The 26,854-nt window shown below is 34.5% G+C and overlaps 11 protein-coding genes across 11 annotated transcripts; 5 read left to right on the top strand and 6 right to left on the bottom strand. All coding sequences in view use genetic code 12, as the record gives it.

Moving 5' to 3' along the window:
- Positions 1–1,062: 1,062 nt before the first annotated feature.
- Positions 1,063–7,986, top strand: DEHA2G15576g (DEHA2G15576p; the record flags this gene model as incomplete). Its single annotated transcript, XM_002770601.1, has 1 exon — positions 1,063–7,986. The coding sequence occupies one exon, from the start codon at positions 1,063–1,065 to the stop codon at positions 7,984–7,986; it is 6,924 nt and encodes a 2,307-aa protein (XP_002770647.1).
- A 141-nt stretch (positions 7,987–8,127) lies between these two features.
- Positions 8,128–9,579, top strand: DEHA2G15554g (DEHA2G15554p; the record flags this gene model as incomplete). Its single annotated transcript, XM_462219.1, has 1 exon — positions 8,128–9,579. One exon carries the CDS (start codon positions 8,128–8,130, stop codon positions 9,577–9,579), a length of 1,452 nt encoding a protein of 483 aa, XP_462219.2.
- Positions 9,580–10,076: 497 nt separating this feature from the next.
- On the top strand, positions 10,077–10,835 carry DEHA2G15532g (DEHA2G15532p; the record flags this gene model as incomplete). Its single annotated transcript, XM_462218.1, has 1 exon — positions 10,077–10,835. The coding sequence occupies one exon, from the start codon at positions 10,077–10,079 to the stop codon at positions 10,833–10,835; it is 759 nt and encodes a 252-aa protein (XP_462218.2).
- A 43-nt stretch (positions 10,836–10,878) lies between these two features.
- DEHA2G15510g (DEHA2G15510p) lies at positions 10,879–12,396 on the bottom strand (the record flags this gene model as incomplete). Its single annotated transcript, XM_462217.1, has 1 exon — positions 10,879–12,396. The coding sequence occupies one exon, from the start codon at positions 12,394–12,396 to the stop codon at positions 10,879–10,881; it is 1,518 nt and encodes a 505-aa protein (XP_462217.2).
- A 459-nt stretch (positions 12,397–12,855) lies between these two features.
- Positions 12,856–16,104, bottom strand: DEHA2G15488g (DEHA2G15488p; the record flags this gene model as incomplete). The annotated part of the gene is made up of 1 exon (XM_002770600.1): positions 12,856–16,104. The coding sequence occupies one exon, from the start codon at positions 16,102–16,104 to the stop codon at positions 12,856–12,858; it is 3,249 nt and encodes a 1,082-aa protein (XP_002770646.1).
- Positions 16,105–16,491: 387 nt separating this feature from the next.
- DEHA2G15466g (40S ribosomal protein S14) lies at positions 16,492–17,261 on the bottom strand (the record flags this gene model as incomplete). The annotated part of the gene is made up of 2 exons (XM_462215.2): positions 16,492–16,892; positions 17,249–17,261. The coding sequence occupies 2 exons, from the start codon at positions 17,259–17,261 to the stop codon at positions 16,492–16,494; spliced, it is 414 nt and encodes a 137-aa protein (XP_462215.2).
- A 465-nt stretch (positions 17,262–17,726) lies between these two features.
- On the bottom strand, positions 17,727–18,119 carry DEHA2G15444g (40S ribosomal protein S22; the record flags this gene model as incomplete). The annotated part of the gene is made up of 1 exon (XM_462214.1): positions 17,727–18,119. One exon carries the CDS (start codon positions 18,117–18,119, stop codon positions 17,727–17,729), a length of 393 nt encoding a protein of 130 aa, XP_462214.1.
- Positions 18,120–18,560: 441 nt separating this feature from the next.
- Positions 18,561–19,044, top strand: DEHA2G15422g (60S ribosomal protein L39; the record flags this gene model as incomplete). The annotated part of the gene is made up of 2 exons (XM_462213.1): positions 18,561–18,566; positions 18,895–19,044. 2 exons carry the CDS (start codon positions 18,561–18,563, stop codon positions 19,042–19,044), a joined length of 156 nt encoding a protein of 51 aa, XP_462213.1.
- A 798-nt stretch (positions 19,045–19,842) lies between these two features.
- DEHA2G15400g (DEHA2G15400p) lies at positions 19,843–22,095 on the bottom strand (the record flags this gene model as incomplete). Its single annotated transcript, XM_462212.2, has 2 exons — positions 19,843–19,903; positions 20,342–22,095. The coding sequence occupies 2 exons, from the start codon at positions 22,093–22,095 to the stop codon at positions 19,843–19,845; spliced, it is 1,815 nt and encodes a 604-aa protein (XP_462212.2).
- Positions 22,096–23,097: 1,002 nt separating this feature from the next.
- DEHA2G15378g (DEHA2G15378p) lies at positions 23,098–24,885 on the top strand (the record flags this gene model as incomplete). The annotated part of the gene is made up of 1 exon (XM_462211.1): positions 23,098–24,885. The coding sequence occupies one exon, from the start codon at positions 23,098–23,100 to the stop codon at positions 24,883–24,885; it is 1,788 nt and encodes a 595-aa protein (XP_462211.2).
- Positions 24,886–24,966: 81 nt separating this feature from the next.
- On the bottom strand, positions 24,967–26,802 carry DEHA2G15356g (DEHA2G15356p; the record flags this gene model as incomplete). Its single annotated transcript, XM_462210.1, has 1 exon — positions 24,967–26,802. The coding sequence occupies one exon, from the start codon at positions 26,800–26,802 to the stop codon at positions 24,967–24,969; it is 1,836 nt and encodes a 611-aa protein (XP_462210.2).
- Between the last annotated feature and the right edge of the window lie 52 nt (positions 26,803–26,854).

Raw genomic sequence — 26,854 nt, 5'->3', positions numbered from 1 at the left:
GTTTTGTATGGATAGCAAACTCACCCTTGAATAAAGTAGTTAAAGAACAATCTTTTGCCTTATATTTTTTTTTTCGTGTTAAGACTGTAGATCTTGACTTGCAATATTTTTATTGCGCGCGCAACCCTATCAAGCAAGAAGGAAGAATCGCTAATATAATTGCAAAAATAAGTGTCTTATTAAACTTAATTGATAGAGAGATGGCTTGTATCCAGATAGTACATTTGTGGAAATATAATAATAACGTTTATGTTGAGCGTAGATATCTATTTATTCAGTGATATGCCAATTTTGGTAGTTATTAGAGTTCTTCATGGTCTTAACAGTATTTGTAGGAACAAGAGTGAACTAATATACGGATACAAATGTATTGCTATTGAGTTAATATTGAATTGATAAGGGCTTCTAAACTGGTTTAAGTCTAAAGATGTGGTTTGGTTAATAGACATATTTTGCATTAGTTCTAAAAAGTATTTAATTCAGTTGCAAAATTTTGTAATTTATGAAAATCTATTAAACAATTTAAAGATTATTATATGTTGCCAAGAATAGTATACAATTGTCAGACTTATTCAACTCTTTATATATACCGAAGCATTAGAATGTATAGTAATTACAAGCTCTATAATCTACATCTACCCTTTTATTAAACAACGTGTGTGGTATGCTTTCATTAACTATGCATACGATGACTACAGTTAGAAATAATTTCTATCTCTGAACTTGTACTTGAAAGTAAGCTGTCATGATTTCCTAAAGAACTGACCATAGTCGTTGATAAAGAGTTTATTTGCAAGCTATTCAATCTGAATAAAGGAATGGTTGGAATGTCTAATCTTCAATACCTGCACTTAAAATTTGAGCAACTGATTTTTGATATAACCAAAAATAATTCCCAGGCAACCCCAGATATCGATAGTTACTTAAATTACAACAAATTTAATAAAGCCATAGTAAAAGAAGTCGGTAAAATTTACGAAGACGTTACAACTAGTATATGTTGAACGAATTGATAGCATAACAGACAGACAACAGGATTGTATTATTGGCAGGGCTGATAAGATGTCATCCACACCGCTGAAAGATATACACGATGATACCAATGTAGAGGGTTTCGATAAATCAGAAGTCAATTTAATCAATCATTTATGTGAAAAGATCCTTTCAGGCTATACGATAAATAAAGAATTACTTTTGAAATGGCAAGTTGAGTTAGCAGATACTAGTCATGATAGCACAGAGCTATCCACCATAATAGAAGAAGAATTGGTAATATCATATCCTATTGAAATGACAATTTGTTCTGTGGAAAAAGAGGATATTGAATATTTCTTTGACGAATTGAACAATTTAGATGAAGAAGTACATCATGATTTCAAGATTATTCTTTATGAATTGTTCTTGTACAGCGTTTCTTTATCGTATACCATCAAAATCCAAATGTATCGACAAGATGTTCACAAATTAATAGCGGCAGAGTTTCTACAATTGATATCTACAGTCGAATTAAACTCTTTATTTGATTGTAATGTTCCTCTGAATTTGAGCCAACATGGCAGATTAATAATAATTTTTAGTGAATTTGGGTGTGATATTGATTTGTTGAGGAAATTAATGATGCCATTATATAATGAAAAAATAAATCAATGTATTAAGTTGGTATTACTAGATCTTTTAAATCAACTTTTTACAAGCTACCCTTGCCATTTTGACTTCTTTGTTTTGAATGATTTTCAGAATTCGGCCATAACAATTCCGTTTACGGGTGATTTGAATTCACTGAAATGTCTAACTATACAATCATCTTTCAAAATAAATGTTTCATGCATGGATAATAAGTTCGATGATAGTTCGTCTACTGTTACATTATTCCTTTTAGCGAATTCATCTGGTTCAAATTCATCTACATTAAAGGTCCAATTACTCAACTATAATCAGTTTATGATTGAAATTAAAAACCATCAAAATGGCTCAAGGATGCAATTTTCATTCAATCAAATTCTAGACCTTCCCACTCACGATAACCAAAGCTATACTCATTTTGCATTGACCTATGATAGTTATACTAATTTAAATCTTTTCATAAATGGTGAATATAGTGAGTCAATTCCTTGCCCCGAGCTTTATAAAATTTTGAATTCATGGAACAAAGTATACATCGGTGATGAAAAGAGTACATTAAACCACAATAATGACGAGTTACTTATTAGGAATTTAACAGTTCTTAATGTTGCATTGTCGTATGAATGGGTCAATTTTCTATATAATCTCGGTCTTGGATACGATTGGGATTTTAAAGATTTCACCGAAGATAGACTTTTGAGTTTATTGAATCATTTAAGTTACAGAGGATTGATTAATGTCAGTTTGAAAATCAAGGAACTTAGAAGTAATCACACAAGAGAAAATTCAGACGTACTAAACCATATGAGACAAGGTAAAAATCAGTTTGAGATAAATAGAAATCTAACTAACGGTACACCTAATAGTGCGTTTGACAGAAGATCAATAGTTAAAGTTCTTGCGTCAAGCAGATTAAAGGAATCAAATGTATTATTCGACTCTAATACAAGCTCGTTCATCGATTCCTTAGAAGCCCCTAACACACCTAAGATATTAATCCACAAGTCTAATTCAATCCACAGTGCACTTTACAGTATAGGAGGGTCTTCCCTATTACTTAAATTAATCGAATATTCATCGCAAAATTTGAATAACAAAGATAAGAAGATGATCGACACTATGCTCTACAAATCTCTTACGTTGTTATTTTCGGTTTTGAATAACAATTGGAGGTTGAATAAAGAGTTTGAGAACATTAATGGTTATGGATTACTACTGATTCTTTTGACGCGTTATAAGGAAGATGTTAATTCATCGCTAGTGTTTAATCTAGTGCAAGGGTTTGATTCGAGCAAGAGTTCAGAAACTGAACTTCAGAGACAAGACTTGTTGAAAGTAATACTAATCCATTCGGGATATAATTTTGTTAACCCATATGAGTCTATCATTATTAATCCGATAGCATACAGATCTCTTGTCCTAAATTTTGAATTATATTATGAATCGAATACGTTCGAATTCTTACTATATCACTTTCAAGTACTCATTAGTGAAAGTAAATACTCGCATATAAATGCTTCCGAGTTAAGCAAAATGAAACTATTAAGAAAGCTTTTACAATTTTTTAAATCCCCTTTACTTTCAACTGGTCAACCAGAAAAGACTATTGTTCAATTGTCAAATACCTTTGATTCTATCTTGAAAGCGGACACGTCAGTAGAAACAATAAGAACAATATCTTTGTTTGTTATTTACTTATTGTATCATAATCCTCATATCTACTCAGAGAGAATTAGTGTTCTTGCCTTGAAATCACTCACAAAAATATTATGTGACTCAAACCTGTCAATTAAAGTATTGAAGAAATTCTCTAGATCTATAACGATCCATTGGATTTTACTATTGCTTAATTACAAGTCATCTAATGGAAATACATATTCCAAAGAAATCGTTCACTGTGGTGTTAGATTACTTACTAGGTTGTTAAAGATTCTTGGTCCTCATATAATTAAGAGATTCTTTCATGTGAATCATGGTTTGGATATTTTAAGCAGTTTCTTGAAAGACTGGTGGAAGGATGATGAAATATTATGTCTAATTTATCTAGCAAGCTTCGGAATTGATTTAAAAGATGTTGATAAATCATCATTAACCTTGACAGAGGTATTAACTAACGAGACATTCATTCCAAGATTAAACCAATTAATAATGCCAGAATTTTTGATATTATTGAACAACTTAGTGTTGAATTCAATGAATGCCTTAAGCATAAAAAAAGGAAAATCATTGAGTGCACCGAGTTCGCCTTTAAAAGGTAAGAAAGGTGATAATGATGATGATTTGGAGATTTCGTATGATGTCTTACATCTAATTAATCAATATGCGGAATCTGTCAATTTTGGGATTGAGAATATTAAGCCTTTGTCTGCATTTTATTATAAGAAAGAGTGGTTAGAAGGTGCATTTGAACTATTAGGCCATTTAAAATTATCTCTATCGTGGACAAACTTTGATCTTTTACCAAATTTTCAGAATGCTTATGAGAAGTTGACGAAAGTTTTGTCCAGTTTATTTGTCGCTAAGATATTGAAATCTTCCGAGTTTTTTGATATTTTTAATGGATTAAGTGATTTTACCAAAAAGCTTATACTTCATATTATTTTTCCACGAATATTTGAACATGTCAATCAATTTGTAGATATATCTAATTTCATATTCCAAGAAAAGGACTTTTTAGAAGGTACCATAGATATATTAAACTACTATTATTCAGCATTTATTGGTCAAAATTATGTTGTTGGAAACGATGATATCGATACATTCATGGCTTGTGTGATATCCATCATAGAGACTAATGAAGCGTCGAAAAGCACAAATAAGCAGTATACTGGAATAAAGAATTTGAAGAAATACCTAGGGGAAATCATTGTCATTAAATTGATAAAAATCTCGGATGATAGTAAGCAAGGCAATGGCAGGGATTGGAGTGATATAACTCAAAACCTGGAGGCTGATCTTCAAACCGAAGCAAAATCATTTGAGCATGGTCATAGGCTAGGTAATTTTGTGAAATGGCTACTTTATAGACAGATGACCATACTTCGAAGGGAAGTTCTTGATGAAGCAAAAATGAGTCAATTAATTTCACTTCTATTAGGCAACTTTATCAAGTTATCGTTCGAAGAGCAAAGCCAAAAAGCAGAGTACATATTCAACCTTTTACGTTCTTGTTATATGATGCATCAAGAAGATTTCTATAAGACTATTTCACTCATAAGTAAGGAGAACGATTATAGTGAATGTGAGATGTTAATCACAGAATTTTTTGACAATTTACTAACCAAAAACGATGATGAAACGTTAAGAAATTTACAAAAATATCCTACTTTTAAGCACATCTTTATGAAGAATTTCCATGTTTGTATTGGAAAGTATAAGGAACGTGCAACACTAAATGTAACAGATATGGCTGCTGTAACATTAAATAATGGTGGAAGTTTAGGGTTCATGAATAACGTATATATCAAGAATTTTGAAAGGGATTGTGACCAGTTGCGAGCATCTATGGTTAATGGAGAACTAATAAAATTTAGTAGGACTGAACAGGACAAACAGGAAAATATGCAATATTTCGTTATAACATATAACTCTTTGAAAATTGAAGTTGCTCGATTAATAAATCAAGAAGACATATTGAATACAAAATCACATTACATTTTGGACTTCATTGAGAATGTCGACCTCATGAGGAAGAGAATGATTGTGGAAAATCAACTATCTGAATCAGAGAAACTCTCATACAATATCAATATCCCTATTAAACTGGTAGAAACTATTAATAGTGAATTTCCATCATTTCAAGAGTTTGATTATACGATGACAAATAGTGATATGGATGCTCTTCTGGACGCTGCTGACGATAATGATAGTTACGAGGTTATTGATGATGTATCGGATGTGATGGAATCAGAAGGCAGCTCGTTTGAAGACAGGAATAGGAAAGTTATAAGGAGTTTGTACATGGGTGACCAAATTGTTGCATTATGGAATATTAGTCAAATAAACGGGTTAGCACCTATTGAAAGTTTGATGATATTGGGAACTGATCATTTGTATTTGATTGAAAATTATTTGCATTGTGAAAATGGAAATGTTATCGATGCACATGATGCCCCACTTGAATTAAAGGACCCTTATCTTCAATTGGTAAATTCGCAATCTAGCAATTATTTGAAAGTTGATAATGGAAGATCACATAGAACAAAAAGCTGGGGATTGGATAAACTAAGTTGCATATCAAAGCGCCAATTCTTATTACGTGATATAGCTATAGAGATGTTTTTTAGTGATGGTGCAAGTATTCTTATTACTTGCTTGTCCACTAAGGAACGTGATTCTATATACAGCAAGTTATTCTCTTATGCGTCAGGAAAAGGCTTGGATAATGATTTGTTGCAAGCATTGCAACTTTCTTCTTCAATATCTACAAATCATGCTTTGGCTGATGGAACATCCTTCTTTGCTTCGAAATTAGCATCGGCATTTACGTCAGGATCAACCTCATCATTATTGGCAGCTACGAAGAAGTGGAAGAGAGGAGAGATGAGTAACTTTTATTATTTGATAATTATCAATACCCTTGCTGGAAGAACATATAATGATTTGACACAATATCCAGTGTTTCCATGGGTAATCGCTGACTACACGAGCGAAACTTTAGACTTATCGAATCCGAAAACTTTCCGTAATTTATCAAAGCCAATGGGGGCACAAACTAGTGGAAGGGCAAAAGAATTTCAAGAAAGATACGAAGCTTTGGATAGTTTGCATGATCATAATGCACCTCCATTTCATTATGGGACTCATTATTCGTCTGCAATGATTGTTACCTCCTTTTTAATACGGCTAAAACCATACGTGCAATCATACTTGTTATTGCAAGGAGGAAAGTTTGACCATGCTGATAGACTTTTTAATTCCATCGAAAAAGCTTGGAATTCGGCATCGAGAGATAATACGACTGATGTAAGGGAATTAACTCCAGAATTTTTCTATTTACCTGAGTTTTTGACTAACTCTAGTAATTTTGAATTTGGGACTCTTCAGAATGGACAAGCATCGAATGATGTCGCTCTACCACCATGGGCAAAAGGCGATCCTAAATTATTTATTGCAAAAAATAGGGAAGCCCTAGAAAGCTCGTATGTTTCTGCTAATTTACATCTATGGATTGAATTAATCTTTGGTCATAAGCAAAGTGGCCAAGAAGCAGTTAATTCATTGAATGTCTTTCATCATTTATCCTACAATGGAGCCATTAATCTAGATAAGATTAATGATGAGGTAGAAAAGAGGGCAATAATTGGAATGATCAATAATTTCGGACAAACACCATTGAAGATTTTTCAAAAGCAGCATCCGATTAAAGAAGTATTGAATATACCTAACTATTATATGCGCTTAGTAAATACGGATATTGTACCCCGCTTAATATTTAGCTCCAAGTTAAAGGCCCCTATAAAAAAATTGGAGGTAAGTCTGAGAAGGTGGTTAGGTAGACCGGCATGTGTAAGTAGTGAGGATGATTTGTTGATTCGGAAAACAAATCTATTGAAAGGTAATTGCGGGTCTTTGATAATTAATCAGACGACATTTTTGAATATTCATCTGTCTAATATAACCTGTATCCTTCAGATAGGACACAAGGGTTTCTTAACGGCTTCTCAAGACGGGATCATCAATGTATGGAAATGTATCCTAAAGCCAAGTATAAGCTTACAATTTCAATGCGTGCTTAGGGGACATTTCACAGAAGTTTCATCATTGAAATTTAGTAGTAGTTTCAAAATAGGTGTTAGCGTTGATATTGATGGCATGATAATTATATGGGATTTCACAAGATTTAAATTTGTCAGAAAGATTATGCCACCTTCTACTGTTACGACCCCGTTAAAAGTATTCACTTCTATTTCGAATGATACAGGAAATATAATTACGATATACAGCTCAGAAGAAAAGAATTTATTAATCATTTATACTATAAATGGAGAGATTATTCTCTCAAAATATTTAGAGGCTGGAATAATTTCGTGTATAACTTTTGGGAGTATTAATGATCCTATGGTGGACACTGACAAATATCTGATTACAAATAGTCATATATATTGGTCCAATGAATTGATAGCAATTGTGTATGATTCACCAAAAAGGCTTGTCAATATATATGAGCTAAAAGAAGATGAAGGAAATGAATGTTGGGCTTTGGCATTACTAGACTCATTGGATTTTGGATCCACATCAATTGGAGAAATTACAGCTATAGAATTATTCAAGCAAAGTGATATTGATACAGAGGACAAATTATGTAGAGGATCATTGAAGCTAGTGATTGGAGATTCCTCTGGTAAAGTATATAGTTGGTGAATAGAGTTGTAGATGTTAATGTTATTTTTTTGTTCGCAATTTCGCAGTGAAATCAAAGGAAATTGAATCTGATGCGGACATAAATAAGCTTTCTCCTTAGGTTCAATTGTAAAATCGTTTTAGTTGTAATCATCTATCAAAATGTCTATAGTTTCACAGGTGATTCCTCCTATTTCGGTCAAAACGATTTTAGCATGTTTGCTTTGGTACCTGATATCATCTATAACGTCGCAATTGACAAAGCTCATATTGGTAAAGTTTACATATCCATTATTCCTAAGTCAATTCCAATTCCTAATTAGTACCTTGTTGTCATTTACTTTCATAACTATTGCAAGAAGATTTCCAGAAGTACAGCAACATTTTCCATTGGGTAGCTTGCCAAATAATTCTAATAAACCAATCTTTGACAAGAGCATTTTGATAACAGTATTGCCATTGGGCATCTTTCAATTCACAGGTAAGTACTTCTCCTTGAATGCTACATCATTGATACCGTTATCCACAGTGTCAAGTATAAAAGCGTTATCACCATTGTTGATTGTAGCTGGCTATAGAGTCATATACAATGTGAAATTTCCATCTATAACTTATCTTTCATTAACACCTTTGGTTGGTGGGGTAGTGTTGATCATTGCATCTGAATCAATGAATAATGATCCTGGTTCTAAGAGCACTTTATTAAAGAACGATAAAGATGAATTCGATTACAAGCAAATAAAGGGGTTGATTTTTTGTCTTATAAGTACTATAGTATTTGCTGCGCAAAGTATCTATGGTAAAAAATTGTTTACCTGGAACAATAGTTCGACTAGTAATAATCCAGCATCTTTGGCTCTCAATACTGAAGCAAGCAAGCCTGGAACCCCGGCTATAGAGCAGAACGGTTTTGCATTTTCACCACCAGATAACAAGGTTTTTGATTTCAGTCCGAAAAAATCTAAAAAGTTTATAAGACAAAGGACAAATTCGATCAAGTTACCATTTTCCACTTCAGATTTAAGACTTGATGAAAAAAATGAAGAAATCGTCCGTCAGCAGCTTCCGTATACTCGAGCTGTACAGAATAATGATACAATTACTAACCCATTTGCATCTTTTACGAATGATTCATTGGAAGATAATAATAAAAAGCCCGATAGAATGACTACAATATTCTATTGTTCAATGATTGGGTTCTTTTTCTCTTTTGGTGGATTTATCATAAATGAACTTTCAAGTATTTTTAAGGAACTTACTGATCCGGTAGAAATCATTGGCGGTATTCCAAATCAAACAACTGATATTGTAACAGTTCTATGCTTAATATTTTTAGATTCATTATCGCATTTCTCGCAAATGATATTGGCGTTTCATTTATTAGGTCTGATCCCGGCTTTATCATATTCAATTGCATCTATGATGAAGAGAATTGTTATTATTACCGTCAGCATAATCTTAGCAATTGGTTCTACTCAATCACATGAAAGAGATAGTTCTAAGTGGTTTGGTAAAATAAACACACAGCAACTTTATGGCTTAATATTAATCGCGATCGGATTATATTGTTACGATAGATGGGGCTCAAGAAGTCTAAAGGCTAATCGAATTTGATTGTATGCAACATAATTAGTAGACAGTTAGAAAATAAATGTAATAATATAAAATTTCGTTTACAACAAATAATGTTAGGAAAGCTAGAATGCCCAGTTGTAATGGGGAATTAGGTATTCGTTATCGATTAAAATAACAAACATCAAACACCCTAAACAACCACGCCCGTAAGATCCATGACTACCCTCACCATGACAGAACTATGTGTGAACATAAAACCATCATATTGGTGTGACTAGTATACTCTGGTATGTGTTGTAGAGAGCAGCAGTCCTGGGAGTTTAGATTTAAAATCTATAAACTGTTGCCCTACAATAATACACATACGTGGTACAATAGAGAAGAAAAATTATATGCCTAAACTTTGAAGAATTGAAAAGATTTTATACTATGAGAATAAAATGCGGGTAACCACAATATGTTATTTAGGGCAATACAAAGTAGAGCTTTTATCTCCATACAACTACAGAATTAAGTATATGTTCTAAGACTAAGTGATGTGGTTTAACTGTATACTGATAATCGTGCTCTTCCAAATCCTATTTATAACTGTTGGTAATTGCATTGGGTTTACTGGTCAAGTCGTAGGAATTCCATCTGAAATAGAAAGCATTCAAGCTAATGAACATAAAATTCCAGTGTTGAACGGTATCAATTTTCAATCACGATTTAACATTGAGCTTGTTCCTTTAAACAATCTTACTAAATTTGAAACCTCCAAAGTTTTAGCAAACAAAGATTTCGTATTTAAATTCAATAACTTAGAAACGGGAAGTTATGAATTGCTCATCAATTCTTATGATTTCCTTTTATCCTCTAACAGATACAGAATTCTAGTTGAAGATCAAGAGATAAAAGCATATGAAGAGGATTTGGGTCAGGAAACTTTTAATTTTACGTCTGAGGCGATAATATCTCAACAGCCATTAATTGTTCCTACCAAAGGAATTAAGCAATATTACGAACGTCGTCTGGGATCCATATTCAATATGTTATTAGACAGCCCTTTTGGATTTATATTTAAAAACAAGATCTACACTATACTCTTCGTGGTTTGTTCGGCTATTATGGTGACCCCTTATATTATATCATGGGTAAATCCAGACTTTGCAGAACACTTCCAAGAGGTACAAGAAAAAGTTGAGACAAGAAAACGTGAAGAACTCAGTACTGCTAGGTTACAAAAGGAAATAGAAAAAGTTCCTAATAAGAGAAATGTGCAACATGGAGGAGGATCTCTGAGACAAAGGAGATGAAATCAATTTGTGTATAATATTATATAGTCATAAATTTACAGAATTATATTTTTACGTTTAATTTAAATCCCACAATACAGTATCTACTAATGATCCAGAACACAGTACCTATGATTGCAAAAATACCCGACAAAAGTACGAACATGTCATAGTTATGTTTGCTCTGATCTCCAATAACAGCACTGGCAATTGGTATACCGAATAAGTTACCAAGGGAAACAAAAAAATAAAGCAAACCATACTTTTGGCCAAATTCTAGCGGGTATCTGACTTCTGTAGACTCTACTTCACCCTCTACAAAAGGATTTTGTTGCTTAGTTACCTTCACCTTTTTAATCGAATAAATAGTTACTGATGACAACAGAACTGGTAAGAGAGATAAAATACTAGCAGAAAATGCACCCGATAAAGCTGCAAATGCATACAAAACACCAACATTCGAGCCAAATGGAAGCCATACTACCATGATAGAGATATCAAGACATATTAACATCAAAATCATAACATTATATGGTCCCCATATATCAGCCATATGGCCAGGAATCCAACGACCTAAAACTCCGCATGCATTGAATATAGTTAAAAGAATATACGCTGCTGATTCTGACATACCTTGAGCAATTGCATAACTTGCGTAATAGGTAACTATTAACATAAGTGCTAATTCACCAAAGAACACGCCTATAATAAGAAATGAATATTTAATATCTCTTAATGCGTTAAAGCTCAAAATATTCTTACTTGCTGCTTTGAACTTTTTCCGTTTGTTCATTTCTTCATAATCAGTAGATGCGGAATCCATAGGGATTAAGTCCGTGCAATACTTCTCTCTAGCTAATAGCATTGCACAAATCATACATGCTAAACAGAAGAATCCAAGGATTCTTATACTCCAGGCAAATCCAACTTTTGGAAATAATGAACGAAGCATTAAGGGCAAAATTACACCCCCTATTGATCCCCCAATTGTGGCAAAACCAGTTGCTCTTCCTATAGCGTTTGCAGTCCAATGTTGACTGACAACTCCTACTAATGGGGTAATACATAAGCCATGTCCAGTTCCTACGCAAATAAAACTTAGGATGAATTGCCAAACTTTAGTACAATTCGCAGTAGCCATAAAACCTCCGACGATTAGCACAGTACCGTAAAGTAAAGGGGTAAACGAGCCTTTCATAACAAATATGGGCCCTACAATAATACCAATGGCGAACGACAAATACATATAGATCGAAAATATCCAGGATATCGAAGAAGTCTCAATATCCTTTAACTGATGCAGACTGACATACGATTGAATTGCACCAATAGAGTTAAGAACTCCAAAGTTTGCAATGAGTCCTAAAAAGGATCCTATAACAACACTATAAGCTTTAAGGCCATTAGTTGGTTCCTCAGAAGGTTTTTGGCTTTCTATGGGCTCGGTATGCAGAAAAGTCGTCTCTAAAGTTCCTTCATTATCAGCATTTCTAATCCCTGTACTCACACCAACTACACCTGAGTCTTGTCTATTTATACCAACTGGCTTGAGCGGAATATCATTCCCCGACTGAGAATTCATTTTTTGATCTTAATATTAATGAAAAATACTGAAGAAAAAAAAGAGTAAAATTAATATTTAAGGCCGAAATACCCCAGAGTCGTGAGTGCACCGATTGTTCTTCCTTCCGGATAGTGATGCTTATATTGCTATTCATTCTTAAGCAAGTTTGACTTATGAATAACCATGATGCTAATAGTTAGGTAGTCGATTATAACGTATGGATATTTATTTTAAGTTATTATCTATACGGAAATTCGTATTTTGTCAAAATAGGGTGCAGCTTGAAATTTTTGTTGCGTAGTTGCAGCAATTCAAGAACGTGAGTGTACCAATTCCTATAAAGCCTTATGAGTTAGAATGACTTTACAGTTTGTTATAATTCTTCAAATAAATATGAAGCGTAGTAGGCTAGGAAGTATGTAGCATTTTAATTTTTAGCAAAATTAAATATGAGTATATACAAGTAATTTTGAATTGTTAAATGCGTTTTTGTACATAGTATTTTTGCATTTTTGATTCCAAATCGTTTAATATTTGATGTTGCTTTTGAATGTTGGATGCATTAGACAATTCGTCTAATAATGTATTTACAATTGAGTTAACCCACCTATCGGCTATATCAATATCATGGTAACATAATGAACCCATATACTGTCTAAAGGATTGACTGCTGAAACGAAGAAAAAAGTAATTGTTTTTCATTGCCTTTTTAGCAAGTTTTGAATAATCTGTATGATTAAATGGATCATACAATATACCAGACTTATAACATACAATCGACATAAAAACTCTGTCCATGAGTAATTTTATGGACTTCTCTAATATAGCTTCAGGTAAACGAAGTGTTCCTGATGACAGATATGTGTACGCATGTTTTAGAACCAGATACTTATAAAACTCACCACCTATTGTATTGAACTTCGTACACAAATCAGGTAACTCGTGGATATTACCAACATGGTTTCTAGTTATTTGAAAAAAAGTTCTAGATACATAAAAATTTACTAATAAAAGCTTATGCAAGGCATCATTATGTATCTTTGGGAATTGAATTGCATTTCCCCAAACAAAAAAATCTGAGCCACCAATCACTTTATCGTTTATATTCAAGTTAAGATTGGGTATTTTAGAAAAGTTCAAGGGCTTTGCTTTAGAATTCAAAATTTGTCCAAGAAAGTTATATGTAACCCTTTGTGCTTCGGTATTTCCCTTCTGATCAACCAAAAGACCAATATATTGATAAATTGATTTGCTGCGGAGAAGTTCTTTAATTGGCTTCGTTTTGACCACTACTTCTATCATGTCCATTGTATCTATTTTGGAATTAATAAAACTATCCAAACCATAGTGGATATTAAAGGATGCTATAGAGTAACTTAAGAAGGCTTTTCCCATCTCTTCTGATGGGGCGAAATCCTCATTATTTAACTCATTGATACTTGGCAAGTCAATAACGATTCTTTCTTCTTCTATGTTTTTGATTATATTAGTAGCAAAACTCTGGCACAATGAAAATTTGTGCATCTTAAATTTTTCTGTGAACGTATTGATCAAGTGTATAACTTCTTCACTATTAAGATTTTCTATGAGACTGATAAACAACTCAACGAAGCTCAGCGTCCACTCCTTAATTGTTTTTGAGTTAGACATTTGCACAGTTGCTAAGTATTGAGAAAATTGGGCATTAATAAGACTATTTGTGTATCTTCTCTCCATTAGTAACCTTTCGTAATCAGTGTTTTCTATTATATTGAAATTATTCGAATCGTCTAGAATATACTTGCAAAAATTATTCGAGGTAAGCAATTTAAACAATTCTTGAATATACGGGGATGATACTTGGGACAGCTTGGATATTAACGCATGGCGGATTGAGACCTTATATAGTAAACTGCCCCAACTATGCCATAAATGCAAGGAATTTTTCATCGAATTATTTCTCTTCCAGTTTCTATTCTTGTAAGTACCAAAACTAGGATTTATAACTGCGTTATTCAATAAAAGGAACCTTGTTGTTCTCGAATTATCGCTTAATGGAGGGAGACTTAGAGGACTTGAATCCTTCAGCGTGATGGAACCCGCCATTCTGATGATAGGTGTGTTAATTTGAAATGCAAGATGTTTTATATAACTTGCTGATGCCTCAAAGTTAGAAGGGTTGTAATCTCCTGCGAAGAATTGATCAAGAAATGACATACAACCTTCAAAATCTTCAATCAAATATAAACCTAAAAATTGGTCACTTGTAAAAGGTATATCTGAATTTGAGAACTCATCTGGTGTTATACTTTTGACTTTGATAGAGTCATTCACATGTCTACCGACTACTTCAATAAATTCTTTCTCATATTTATACTTCTCATATTCAGTCTCATGCAAGCTATTTACGACCAAGTAATGCTTAAATGCTAAAGAAATGCAAGATTTACCAAGTTCCTTTAATTCATCTAACATGGTTGAATCCGCGTACCCATGCGGGAAAGCTTTATCGCTCATAGACTCGCTCATTTTCAAGCAGGGGACAACCGGTAAATTCTTCTGTTTCTTGTACTTAGGCGACAGTAGCGATGGACTATCGAACTTGATAGCAAAGTTTATTTCATTTTCACTTGAGTTGGCTATTAAATAGTCAACCAATCTACCCACCCATTTCTCAACCAGATTTTCTACAATCTTGTTGTTCAAATCTAGAATACCCAAATATTGATAGAAAATTTCATTGAAATTAGATTTAGTACGAATATCCTTTATTATCGGTGAATACTGGGGACATTTTATGACATTTGTAAGCGCCGAAAAGCTTATAACATCTTCAAAAATAGAATCCAAGTTCTTGACTATGTCAATAAACAAGGGATTAGAGATATCAAGCTTCTGAAAGAGGTGTTTCACGGTGTAGAATTCGAACATTAGCTTACCGTAATTTTGCAAATCAAGTAGTTTATCACCGACAAGTGTATTCTCCTGCGTCCCATCAAACATAGAGGAGGACATGAACTTTTTTAAATTAGAAGAATCCACTAACAAAAAGGGATTAAAAACATGCTTGGCGTATTCTAGACTCGGGAGTTCAATTGTAGAATTTGGAACCGCTGAGTCCCATATCAAGTTATAATCAACCATATCACGCTTAAATCTAGGAGTTATTTTGAGAAAGTAGGTCGAAAATGATTCAATTAGTTGACTTGATTTTGCGTCCTCCATAAAGAAACCTTCTATGTATTGATTACATTTAGAGATATCTGCAATGCAAAATTGTCCAATATATTCCAAAAAGGACGACTTTCGAGAGTCAAATGCCATAGATGCACACTCTAATAATGTATCAGTGTAATTAAACGCTTCATTAAATCTAATATGTGGTCTGGTGTCGAAAACATATTTCACTGTGACATATTTCATGTATAATCGACCTAGATTTTCCATATCAGCAATGTCATAATCTTTAAATTGAATGGAAGGAAATGGTATTTTGGGGTTGGATATATCTGGAAGTTCAACGGTATCATGTATTACAAAATTCTTGTTGAAATCCTCAATATTTGTATGATTTTGCTTTGTAGGTTCCATCTTGGACGATTTTAATAACAAATCAACTATCTTATTTTGATCTAACGACGAATTTCGATCTGATATACATCTTTTAGAAGTTACTAACGGAACGGTCAACTTCAAGCATCTCAGCGAATGGCCATGCAACCTCGTATTCCGTAGTATCGATAGCATCAAAGTATATTGGACGTATAATTTAGCTCAAGTTGATAGTATGGAATTAAGACTTTTAAAGTTAGAAAGCCATATCGCTACTAACCTGCAACAAAGTAAAAAATAGACGTTTACAGTTTCCAACTGTCGATATGAAGATACGGTAATTATTATTCAGTAGAAATAACATTAGACTACATTTGTGCTATGTAAAATACGAATACCTTTTTATAAATGTACATTTGTAAGTATATGATTTGCAGCAAACCGGAAGAAGATGCAGCGGAAAAAGTGGAAAGAGTATCTAAAAAGTAATTCAATTAATAATTTTCATCATCAAACCCTCTTTAAACTAAATTAGTGGAACAAAACATCAAAAAATATATAAATAATTCTTGATCGAATAATTCACAATCTTCTACCACGTCTACCACCCTTTCTTCTGGTGGAATCAGATGGAACTGGAGTAACATCTTCGATTCTACCGATTCTTAAACCGGATCTGGCTAAAGCTCTTAAAGCGGATTGACCACCTGGACCTGGGGTCTTGGTCTTGGTACCACCGGTAGCTCTCAACTTAACGTGGACGGCAGTAATACCGACTTCTTTACATTTTTGAGCAACATCTTGGGCAGCCAACATAGCGGCGTATGGAGAAGATTCATCTCTATCAGCCTTGACTTTCATACCACCGGTAACTCTAGCAATAGTTTCTTGACCGGATAAATCAGTAACGTGAACGAAGGTATCGTTGAATGAAGCAAAGATACGGGCAACACCAAAAACTTGGGAGCCATCTCTAACTGGACCTACAATAATGTTAGTATTAAACTCTTTCTCGTAATTATCTCCCTAATTGCTGGTAATGCTCATTCGGCGTTCTTTTCACCCGTATGTGTCCAGAAGTAGAGCGTAGGAGTAGTTTTGAAGTCAAATGCCCTAATTTTGCTGACACTCGTTCCAAGCACTCCTTCCAGTTCTATTCTGTTTCTCTCTAGCGTTGGTGTTCTCCTTGTTCGATTCTATACCAAACACTGCTCTCTGTTCAATTTTTCAGGGATAATTTTTTCATCAACTTCGTTCCAATATTCTACCCACGATCCAACAATAACCATTCCCAGTCGCATACTAGGGGATAATACTACTCGTTTCATTTATAACATACCAGATGAAGACATTTTTAATTATATGATACACTGATTTACTAGGATATTCAATTAAACCGTCTGATTAATTTTTTGTAGTAGGATTTTTCACGATAGAATCTACCATCCGCATACAATCCGTCTCAATTTTTTGGAATTTTTTTTCACGACTTTTCGGTATACAGACGACTCAATTTTGAACCTGACGGGTCCTCACGATATTAAAGGGCATCATTAGGCCAATAGCCCTAATACAGACCATGATGGCCTCGTATTCCATTAGCATCGAGTAGTAGACTTTGTCAGAATCAGTTCAACATGCCGCTATGTTGAAACCAATCCCATAACAAGCCGTGGGCCCGTATTTCTACACTGTTTTTATATAGCGTTTTGTATTAATTGGTTCTAAATACCCTAAACTAATCCACTTTGTAGCATTATAATACACGAGTTGCAAGTGCAGCCCCACTGGTGGAACCCATTGAGTAAACGATGCGCTTAGTAGACGAAACCTAAGATCTTACCAGCAACGTGCTTTCTTCTGGCTTCTTCGTGGTCCATGATACCAGCAGAGGTGGTTAAGATAACGTAACCGAATTGTCTAGCTGGTAACAAGTTGTCAGTCCATCTTTCCATGTCACCGACCTTGACGTTGAATCTTGGAGAAATAACACCACACTTGTTCAATCTACCGTTTAATTGGACAACAATCTTACCAGATCTGTGGTCATCAATGTATTCGAATTCACCAATGTAACCGTGCTTTTGCATAACGGTTAAGAACTTGATGATGACCTTGGAAGATGGTCTGATTAAGACTTGACGCTTACCGGTTTTTTCGGCGTTGTTGATGGAGTTTAAAGCATCTGCTAAGACGGAGGTTCTGGTCATTTTGACGTTTTGCTGTTACTATAGATAATTAAGACCAGTGAAAAATTATCTTTTTTTTTTTCAACTAGTGCTAGTGCTCGCTCACTACTAGGTCCGGGTTATGAGAATACGGGTCTGAAAATTTGTTAGGTGCTCGCTCCTGCCATTCTGTTTGTGTAATAGGTAGAACCCGCTAGTGGGTCGCGGTGAGCGACTTTTCCCGCGACAATGTCTTTAGATATCGTCGCTAAATCTATTTAGCAGTCACAATTATGGTGGGCGCGCTACTGCGAATTTTTACAGAATCGGCATTCTCTTTGTTTAATATGGGTGTTTGGGCTTGGAGTTTTGTGGCATGTTCGCATGGTGTTCTTCATCCCGTTCGGCTGGTGAAAAACTTTTGAGAAAAAGAATCTTTACATTACTGTTATTCGAATACATAGTATAATTAATTAGTAAAAGATGCCTGTATGTACTAGAACAGAGATATAAGACCAGACTATTCATGAGGAAGTGTTGAAGAATTAAAGGGCGTCAGATAGAGCAAGAATCATCGCATTGGAGGATTTTGAAGTGGACTAGACCCGGATACAAAGTGGGACATAAATACGCCAATACAATGAAAAATTGAAATTTGACGATCAATAAGTTGAAATAGATACCAGTGTTCGTAGTGGGAAGATACTGGAAGTCGTTTGTAATGACCGACGAGACGCGGCGAACATTTGACAACATACATGGATAGAGTGGAAACTTTGGATTGGATGCACCCGAACATTATACTAACAAGAAATAGTCTCAAAAATCTTTTAGAACTAAGCAAAAATTAGCTAAGGCTCAAAAGCAAAACAGACCATTGCCACAATGGATCAGATTGAGATCTGGTAACACCATCAGATATAACGCTAAGAGAAGACACTGGAGAAGAACTAAGTTAAACATCTAAGAAGGTTTATTAATGATAATTTTGGAAAAAGCTATATACTGGAAATGATTTATGGAGGAGCGTTGAGCCTTCGTGGTGGTTTCGACGGGGCATCTTGTCGCTGCAATGTGCTCTGGTAGAAGTATATAATTTTTTGTTTATTAATCTTTATATTCGCATGTTTAATTTATGATATTTGTTGTACAAATAATGTGTAGATGGGAGAGTATACGGATTGCATGTTTACCGGTGCTTGTGTTCTTCCGGAACATTTATGTGTAGCTGGACATGAATGAACGTTTGTATTAAGGAATAAACATTGCGGTCAGCGTCTATATAACCTTAAACATATAAATTAAATAATGTACAACTTGCTGGCCTAGACTTGGTCTTCGAAAACGGTTTCGATTGGCTTTTCCATGAAGGAAGCGTGGGACAATACGGAAACACCTGACGAACCAATCAACCACATCATGGTGGAAATAGGACTAGCAATAAATCCTAATGGGACGGCAACAATCATCAAACCGGTATATAATTGGGAGGTGTTGAATCTACCAACTGGCAAGACCAAATCTTCGCCTTGTAATTTGTTAATAGCAAATAAACCACCACCTAAGAAAAGAATAACAAACAACAATAACAAGTTGGTAACTAATGCGTAGATACTCAATATAGACACCACAGCTAAGTAGTTTGCTGAAAAGTATCCTAAGTTGTAGGATACACGGCTTTGCACTTCACCGAAGTTGGCTGGTTTCGAAAGTCTTCTGAAATCGAAGAATTCTTGTGGCGGACGGAGTTTGGATACCGATGACTTTAACTGTCCAACATTGTTTTTAATACGATCAAGACTGAAATTTTCACCAAGTTGTGTAAACTATATATGGTTAGTATTTGAGATAAATTCTGGTGATTTTTAAAAGCTGATCTTTTGTTACAAAAACACTTTTCTTTAATCTTAGTCATAGAAATACATACTGGAATATTAGAAAAAGAAAGAGACATTTTCTTGTATGATATGTTAGGGTAGCAGTTATGAATAAATTTGACTTTCCTTAATGTTTACGTGTTGATACTTCAAAGAACTACACATTCACTCAGGCTTATTCGCGTTTAGTAACAAAAAAAAATGTGTACACAAAACAAAATAGTATTATACTTCTATATATATGACTGCAAAATGCAATAGAAAACTACTTAACTTAAGCCTAAATCCTTTTTAACCATTGATCTGCAAATCGGATGATAGCTTGCTTCAAATTTCTTGAAATAAGCAATTGCCTTTTCGTGGTTTGCGTTATTCAACAAGACATACCCCGGTCTAACAAATTTCATTCTACCGACGGTACCCAACCATTCACCTAGAGGGTCGTAGAACTGGGTATTATTTCCAGTAACTTGTAATGCATACCATCTGAACACAACTTCCGCATTTTTAGATTGAGAATAATTGGAGTATATGTCACCCATTGCTTGTAGCGCATCGATGTTGTCGGACCACTTGAACGATTCATGCTTGTCAAAGGAAGTAAGAGTATCCAAAAACACAACCGATTGGTTTGAACTAAAATCCTTGACATCATCGTAATGAAAAACTTGACTGTAGTTTTTGTTGCGTTTTACTATAGCATTATACCATTTATCGGCCAAGTTATAACATTGATCGACTAAGGTGCTATCAAATTTGGGCTTCACTGGAGGCATTCCTGGTTTATAAAGCCATGTATTCCAATCAATTGAATCTAATTCAGTCTTTTTGTCTTTGAAGAAATCGTATAACGTGTCCAAAAATTCGTATGTATCCAATGATTTGTATCTATACTTCTTAAAGTAGTATGGAATAAATGGATCAAATACTTCTTTTCCACCCACTACTTGTTCAATATGATACAATAAATTGGAACCCTTTTCATATGGCACTGTCGAAAAAGAATCATCTGGATCGCATTGATCTTTTAAGTCTTGCACTAAAGTCGAGAATCTAGAAGCAGATTTGCCCATGGCATTGATGGAATTTTCTAAGTCGGTCCAACCAATTATAGCACTAAAATGTCTTGTTGGCTCACCATAAATAGCTCCCTGTATTCTCCTTTCTAAATAGACAGTCCAACCTTCATTAAGCCAAAAATGTTCCCACGAACAGTTGGTAACTAAGTTTCCTGACCAAGAATGGGCCAATTCGTGTGCCAAAACGTCTACATTTTCACGATCACCACTAATTAAGGTTGGCGTAGCAAATGTGACGTTAGGATTTTCCATACCACCATATGGGAATGACGATGGTAACACCAATGCATCGTACTGATCCCACTCGTATTTGAAAATTAATGATTCAACTGTTGTCAAGAATTTCTCCATATCGTGTTCAAATTCATATTGACACGCATCTATCTTACTTGGTTCACAATAGACATGAGATCTAGGTCCAATTGGGGCCTTCGTGATATCACCTGATGCTAATGCAACTAAGTATGATGGGATAGGAATTGGCTGATCAAAATAGTGTTTATTATGTTCTTGTTTAATTGGCCTACCCGACATTAATGCAGGGTATGGAGATTCTGCCATCATCTTATATGGAGTCTTAACTGCTGGCGTATCAAAACAAGGGAAAAGACTACGAGCATGGATTGCTTGACACTGGGAAAATAAATAAGGGGCCTTCTTACCATCAGTAGCTTCCTTCGATAAGAACTGCAATGCAGTACACTTGGAAGTAGTTGAAAACTTAATTTCTAATTTAACAGGCGTGTTTTTTTTGAATGTATATTTGACAACCAATGCTGAACCGAGTGGTTCAGCTCTTTCTTTCAATTGATATTCCCCAATTTCCTTATCATTCACTCTTACACTCTGTATTTCCAAGTAGGACGTATCTAAAATCACTTCCTCTATTTCATCGATACTTGATAAGTCATAGACTACCACTCCATCGACCTTTTCTTCGTCAAATAAAACTTTAAACTGTAAGTCAGTTTTTCTGATATTAAAATTGGTATAATTCGACAAAGTCGAAGGATCGACTTCAGGAGATTGAATAGGACGATGAGGACTTATAACGACTTCCATTGTATATGTTTAGTCAATTCAGTTATACTTAGAAGGAGATCTCTTTCCAGTTATAAAACATTTCTGAACCTGTTGAATGCCATTCGTTCTAAAGGCCAATTTATTTTGGGGCCGCATCACCAAAAGTATGCGGCATCTTCAATTAGGCATATATGGAATGAATTACATTTGTTGGAGAAGTATCCTGCCTTGGGACTAAATCATCAGTATGTCGCTATTGTTACATTTACTACTCTCGAATATATATGTCCAAGCAGTACAGTATAGCTGAATATTTGGATAACCATGCGACTGTTCGGAACAGTATTTGGAAATCATTTCCCCATGAATGTATACAATCACAACTTACAATGAATATTATAGAATCTCAAGTTCCTTTGGTTAAGAGGTATTTTGAATTTTCAAATGATTTATTGTCCATATCTTGTATTTGGCTAGATATAATTGAAGACTCGATATAAATATCTCATTCCTAAGACTACTTTTTTTTACATTAAGGTTCATAGGCCAATAACTACACATGAGTATAGTGATATGTTAATATGTATAAATCTATATACATGTAGACATTTAGATTCAGTTTAATGGGTAAAGGTAAAATGGTTCTTGTCTGTATTTGGGTTGTTGCAGCCACTTGACCTCGGGAATCAGATTTGGTTAATTTTCACATTCCTTGTCTCTTTTCTGAAATACGTTTCAGTCTTGTCATTCAGACAGTTGTATTTCACTTAATACACGTACTACTATGGAATAAATACTTATATTTTGTAGTATGGCTAGTAAAAACATACATAGTACTATAATGCTTTTATCACATGACGTGTGTTGTTCCAGACGTAAATAGTTGTGTGTGACATTAAGCATCTTATCCTAATTGGCCATTAATATATACTACTGTTCATAAGGTATAGACACTCGTTGATATATTAGATTGTACCCGCTAATTCACTGATTTAACTAGTGATCTGAATTTTATGAGTGGAAGCTTTTTGTCGTAGAATTATGAATATTCCAAGAGAAAACAATGATTCGATTAATTCGCCTTTACATCAACTAGAGATACAAATGAGAAATGCCAGAAGGTCAGATAGGACTCCAAATAATACTCGTTATAGCACAAATGCAAATCCCAATAATATAGACAGAGAAAGTATTTACTCGTTCGATTCGGTAAGTACTAACGGAAGACTACTCGATCGCTTAGGGTTAGACAACGACGACTTCTATGAAGAGGACGACATAAATTTCGGGTTGAACCATCGGGACAGTGTTATATCCATGCAATCTACTGGGAGATTATTAGATAGACTTGGAATTGACGATGATGACCTTGCATTGGCCGGAGTAAGTGGATCTACAGATGAGCCTAAACCACGTACGTCTACTACAAACCAAGACAGACATAAGCCAATATTTGCAAATTCGGCGACGACATCAGAAAGAGTACCATTAAGTATGAAGAGCTCTGCCAATCAAAGACCACAAGCAGCTAACAGCATGTACAGAAATTCCAGTGAGAGGAGTGAAAATAGACCTAAACTTAAAACGAGTCCAGTAAAGGTTGCTTTGCCGAATCAAAACTTTTCGGTGGACTCCTTTCACGCTGACTTAAGTTCAATTAACAGTTCCCCTTCGAGTAATAGTGATTACCAAAACTTTCAATCATCCAGTAAGTCTTTCCCCAATGATATTCCTCTTTTTACCAGAAATTCTCCAGTGGTAAGGAATGGTAGCCAGTCTATTGAACTGTCCGTAAAAGATCCATCAACGCTAGAGCCTGGATTTTTTCCTAAGTCGAAATCTGTCTCGTATAAGCATAACCCGATACCGAAAGGATTATCTTTCAGAGATAGGCCAGATGTGACAAGTGATGCAGATGATGAGTGCAACTTTAGTAGTTCTGATTCAGTAGATAAGATTTCCATATTCAAATCTGGTACTGATAGGACTCCATCAGGTCCGAAAACACCATCGTCATCTATAAATAGGTCAGTATCTACAAGTGCAACCATGAGTAAGTCACAGATGAATACAATGTCTCCTAATAGAGTTACATCCGGCTCAAGCACACCCCCAACACCTTTACTCGCTGGTGAAGTATCACCAGATTCTCGTACGCAAACAGCAATCAAACTAAGAAAAATGGGTAAAGACAGGGAAGCATCATATCAACTAAGAATTGCAGCGAGTATGCCAAATAATTTTCCAAAAGCCATGTATTTATATGGAATGGCTTTAAAATTTGGGCAAGGTGTAAAGCAAAATAATAGACATTCGCTAAAATGGTTTTGTAGATGTATCCTTACTGGTATCCAAATAACAAATCCACAAATTGCGTTAAGATTAAATGAGTTGGAACCCGAAGACATGATATCTCTTATCAATAAAGAATTAAAAAGTGATAAACCAATCGATCCGAACGAATTATATGGTTATTACTCAAGGCTACAACCATCACAATTAACCAAGATTGTTAACATTTCAAAGTCACAGCTGGACATAGTAAGTGCATCATATCATGAAGTAGGGAATGCGCTAGTTAGTGGTTCGGGTCTTTCCACTAAGGATGAAGTGATCGGTATTGCATATCTATGTAAAGCTGGCTCTATGGGTTTTATAAATTCGATGGTTCAGTTAGGAGATATCTGGTGTTCTAAGTCTAAATCACACAAGAAAGATTATTACAAGGCAGCCTCCTGGTTAAGATTAAGTGAAATCTTTGGGGTTACGTCTATCGGGAATAGCTGGATATATAAGGAAAAGTATATGCCATCGAAAAATAAAAAATAAGCATTTGACTCTATAGTCTTTAATGAATAGCATTAATAAATGATTAAAAAGATCTATAACTTTTATTATACAAGTCTAATATTATGATATTAAAAGCTCGTCAGTGGGTGCACCTTTCAAGCCAGATTGAAGTATATAAATTGTTTCGGGTTTATCGCCATTATTCTTAGTACATAGGAATAGTTCGCTAAATTCTCTAAGACAACTAAACGTAAAACCACTAATTTCTCTCAATTCAGAATACATTCCTATTGGCAAAAAGTAGTTATCGCCACCGGGGACAAAGCTAGTTACATAGGTCTGGGTAGGATTCATATGCGGAGACTTATTATACCATGTCTTCGGAAAATTCACCGATACTTGTGAAGTCATAAAAAAGAATGATTCTGCCTTGGCAAAATTTGCAATGCTTTTATTGTAATTGTTAATCGTCGATTGCTGTAATTCTATAATTTTATTATTTAATTCATTAAGTGGATCATTCTTATGGTTTTTTTTTTTGAAAATATACAGATCAATCACTTTCTGAAAAACTGAATTAACTTGTTTCAATATAATAGCCTTCATCTGGTATAATATGCCTATGAATAATTGTATGTATTCAGTCAATGGTGTCCGAGAAGTAGATTTTTCATTAGTTGTCGATATTTGCTGTTTTAGCTGAACAATCAAATTTGAACAATCTTGATAAAGAGAATTCCAATACCTTTCCAGAGGTAATAATTCAGCGACTAGTTTCAGCTTCTCGTCATAATCATAGGATATCATATACAATAATAAAGCATCAATACTTATCACTATTGATAAGATCGGGTCTTTTGTTTTATCCGATTCTGCTTTCGTTTGTCTAGCTATCTTTATCCAATAATTTTTCTTCAGTATTAAATTTGCTTTAAATTCTTCTTTCTCCTCATCAGTGAAAGATAATTTCAGTTGACTCAGTATTAGTGGAGATTGACTTTTCAGAACTCTTAATCTTTCCAAGTTAGTTAATTGAGCTTGCTCTTTCTGTAAAACATCACTATTCAATTGTTTCAATTGCTCCTCCTTTTTTTGTTGCTTGTCAAGTTTATCACCCTGTCTCTTAAAAGGAGCTTTGTCTGCTTGTCTTGCATCTTCCTTTGCTTCTTGGGGCTTTTTGAACGTGGTTTCTTGGCTTGGTTCTTTGTATATTTGTCCTTGGGTTTCCTTTGCAGTAGGGTCAATATTTGAACTCGATATTCCTAGGCCATTGTATTTTCTTGGAGAATCTGCCTTATCAACATTGAAGCTCTCCTTATACTTAGGTTGATTACGGAAGTTGATTCTGAGGAGAAATTTTGGGCGTATGTCTTGAGATTTGTCGATCCAGCGAACTTTAGGCCTTGATGGTTGAGGTTGATTAACAGACAGACCTACCAATTTCGATGAGCTTTTTGGGTTTGGATGTTTTGGTTTAGGTTGAACTAATTTCGAATAATTACTACTTGGTGTTGCTTCTTTACTATCACTATCAAACATTACAGGTAATGTTGGGGATAACATTGAAAGGGGTAAATTTTCACTTGCAATAGCATTTACTGACCCTGTAGATGAGTTTTCCTTACTTATATTCTTTTCCTCACCTTGTTTAGACTGACCTTGGGGTATCGTTGGCGATAATATGGGGGGAAGAATTCGATGTTCATGGTAGCTGTTGACCATTTCGTCTAAATTCCATGCAATATTAGCTCCATTAATAATAGGTTTTTTACTATCATTTGAGCTTTTGGAATTTTCGCCAACATTTGGGGTTGTTGGTGTTGACTTTTGACGTATTATAGGTGAATTAGTGGAACTGATACTAGGGGATGAATTTTTCAACAGAGGTCTTGACTTTGACTGTCGCTTCGGTTCCGAAAATACCTGTGGATCCTTATTAAATATAGCAGACCTCATTATTTGTGTCAATAACTATATAAGCATACACAGTTGATCGCAATGTATAGTC

Source organism: Debaryomyces hansenii (genome assembly GCF_000006445.2).
Source record: "Debaryomyces hansenii CBS767 chromosome G complete sequence".
NCBI lineage: Eukaryota > Fungi > Ascomycota > Pichiomycetes > Serinales > Debaryomycetaceae > Debaryomyces > Debaryomyces hansenii.
Note: the sequence above shows the minus strand (reverse complement) of the source record. Positions and strands in the feature narration are given on the sequence as shown.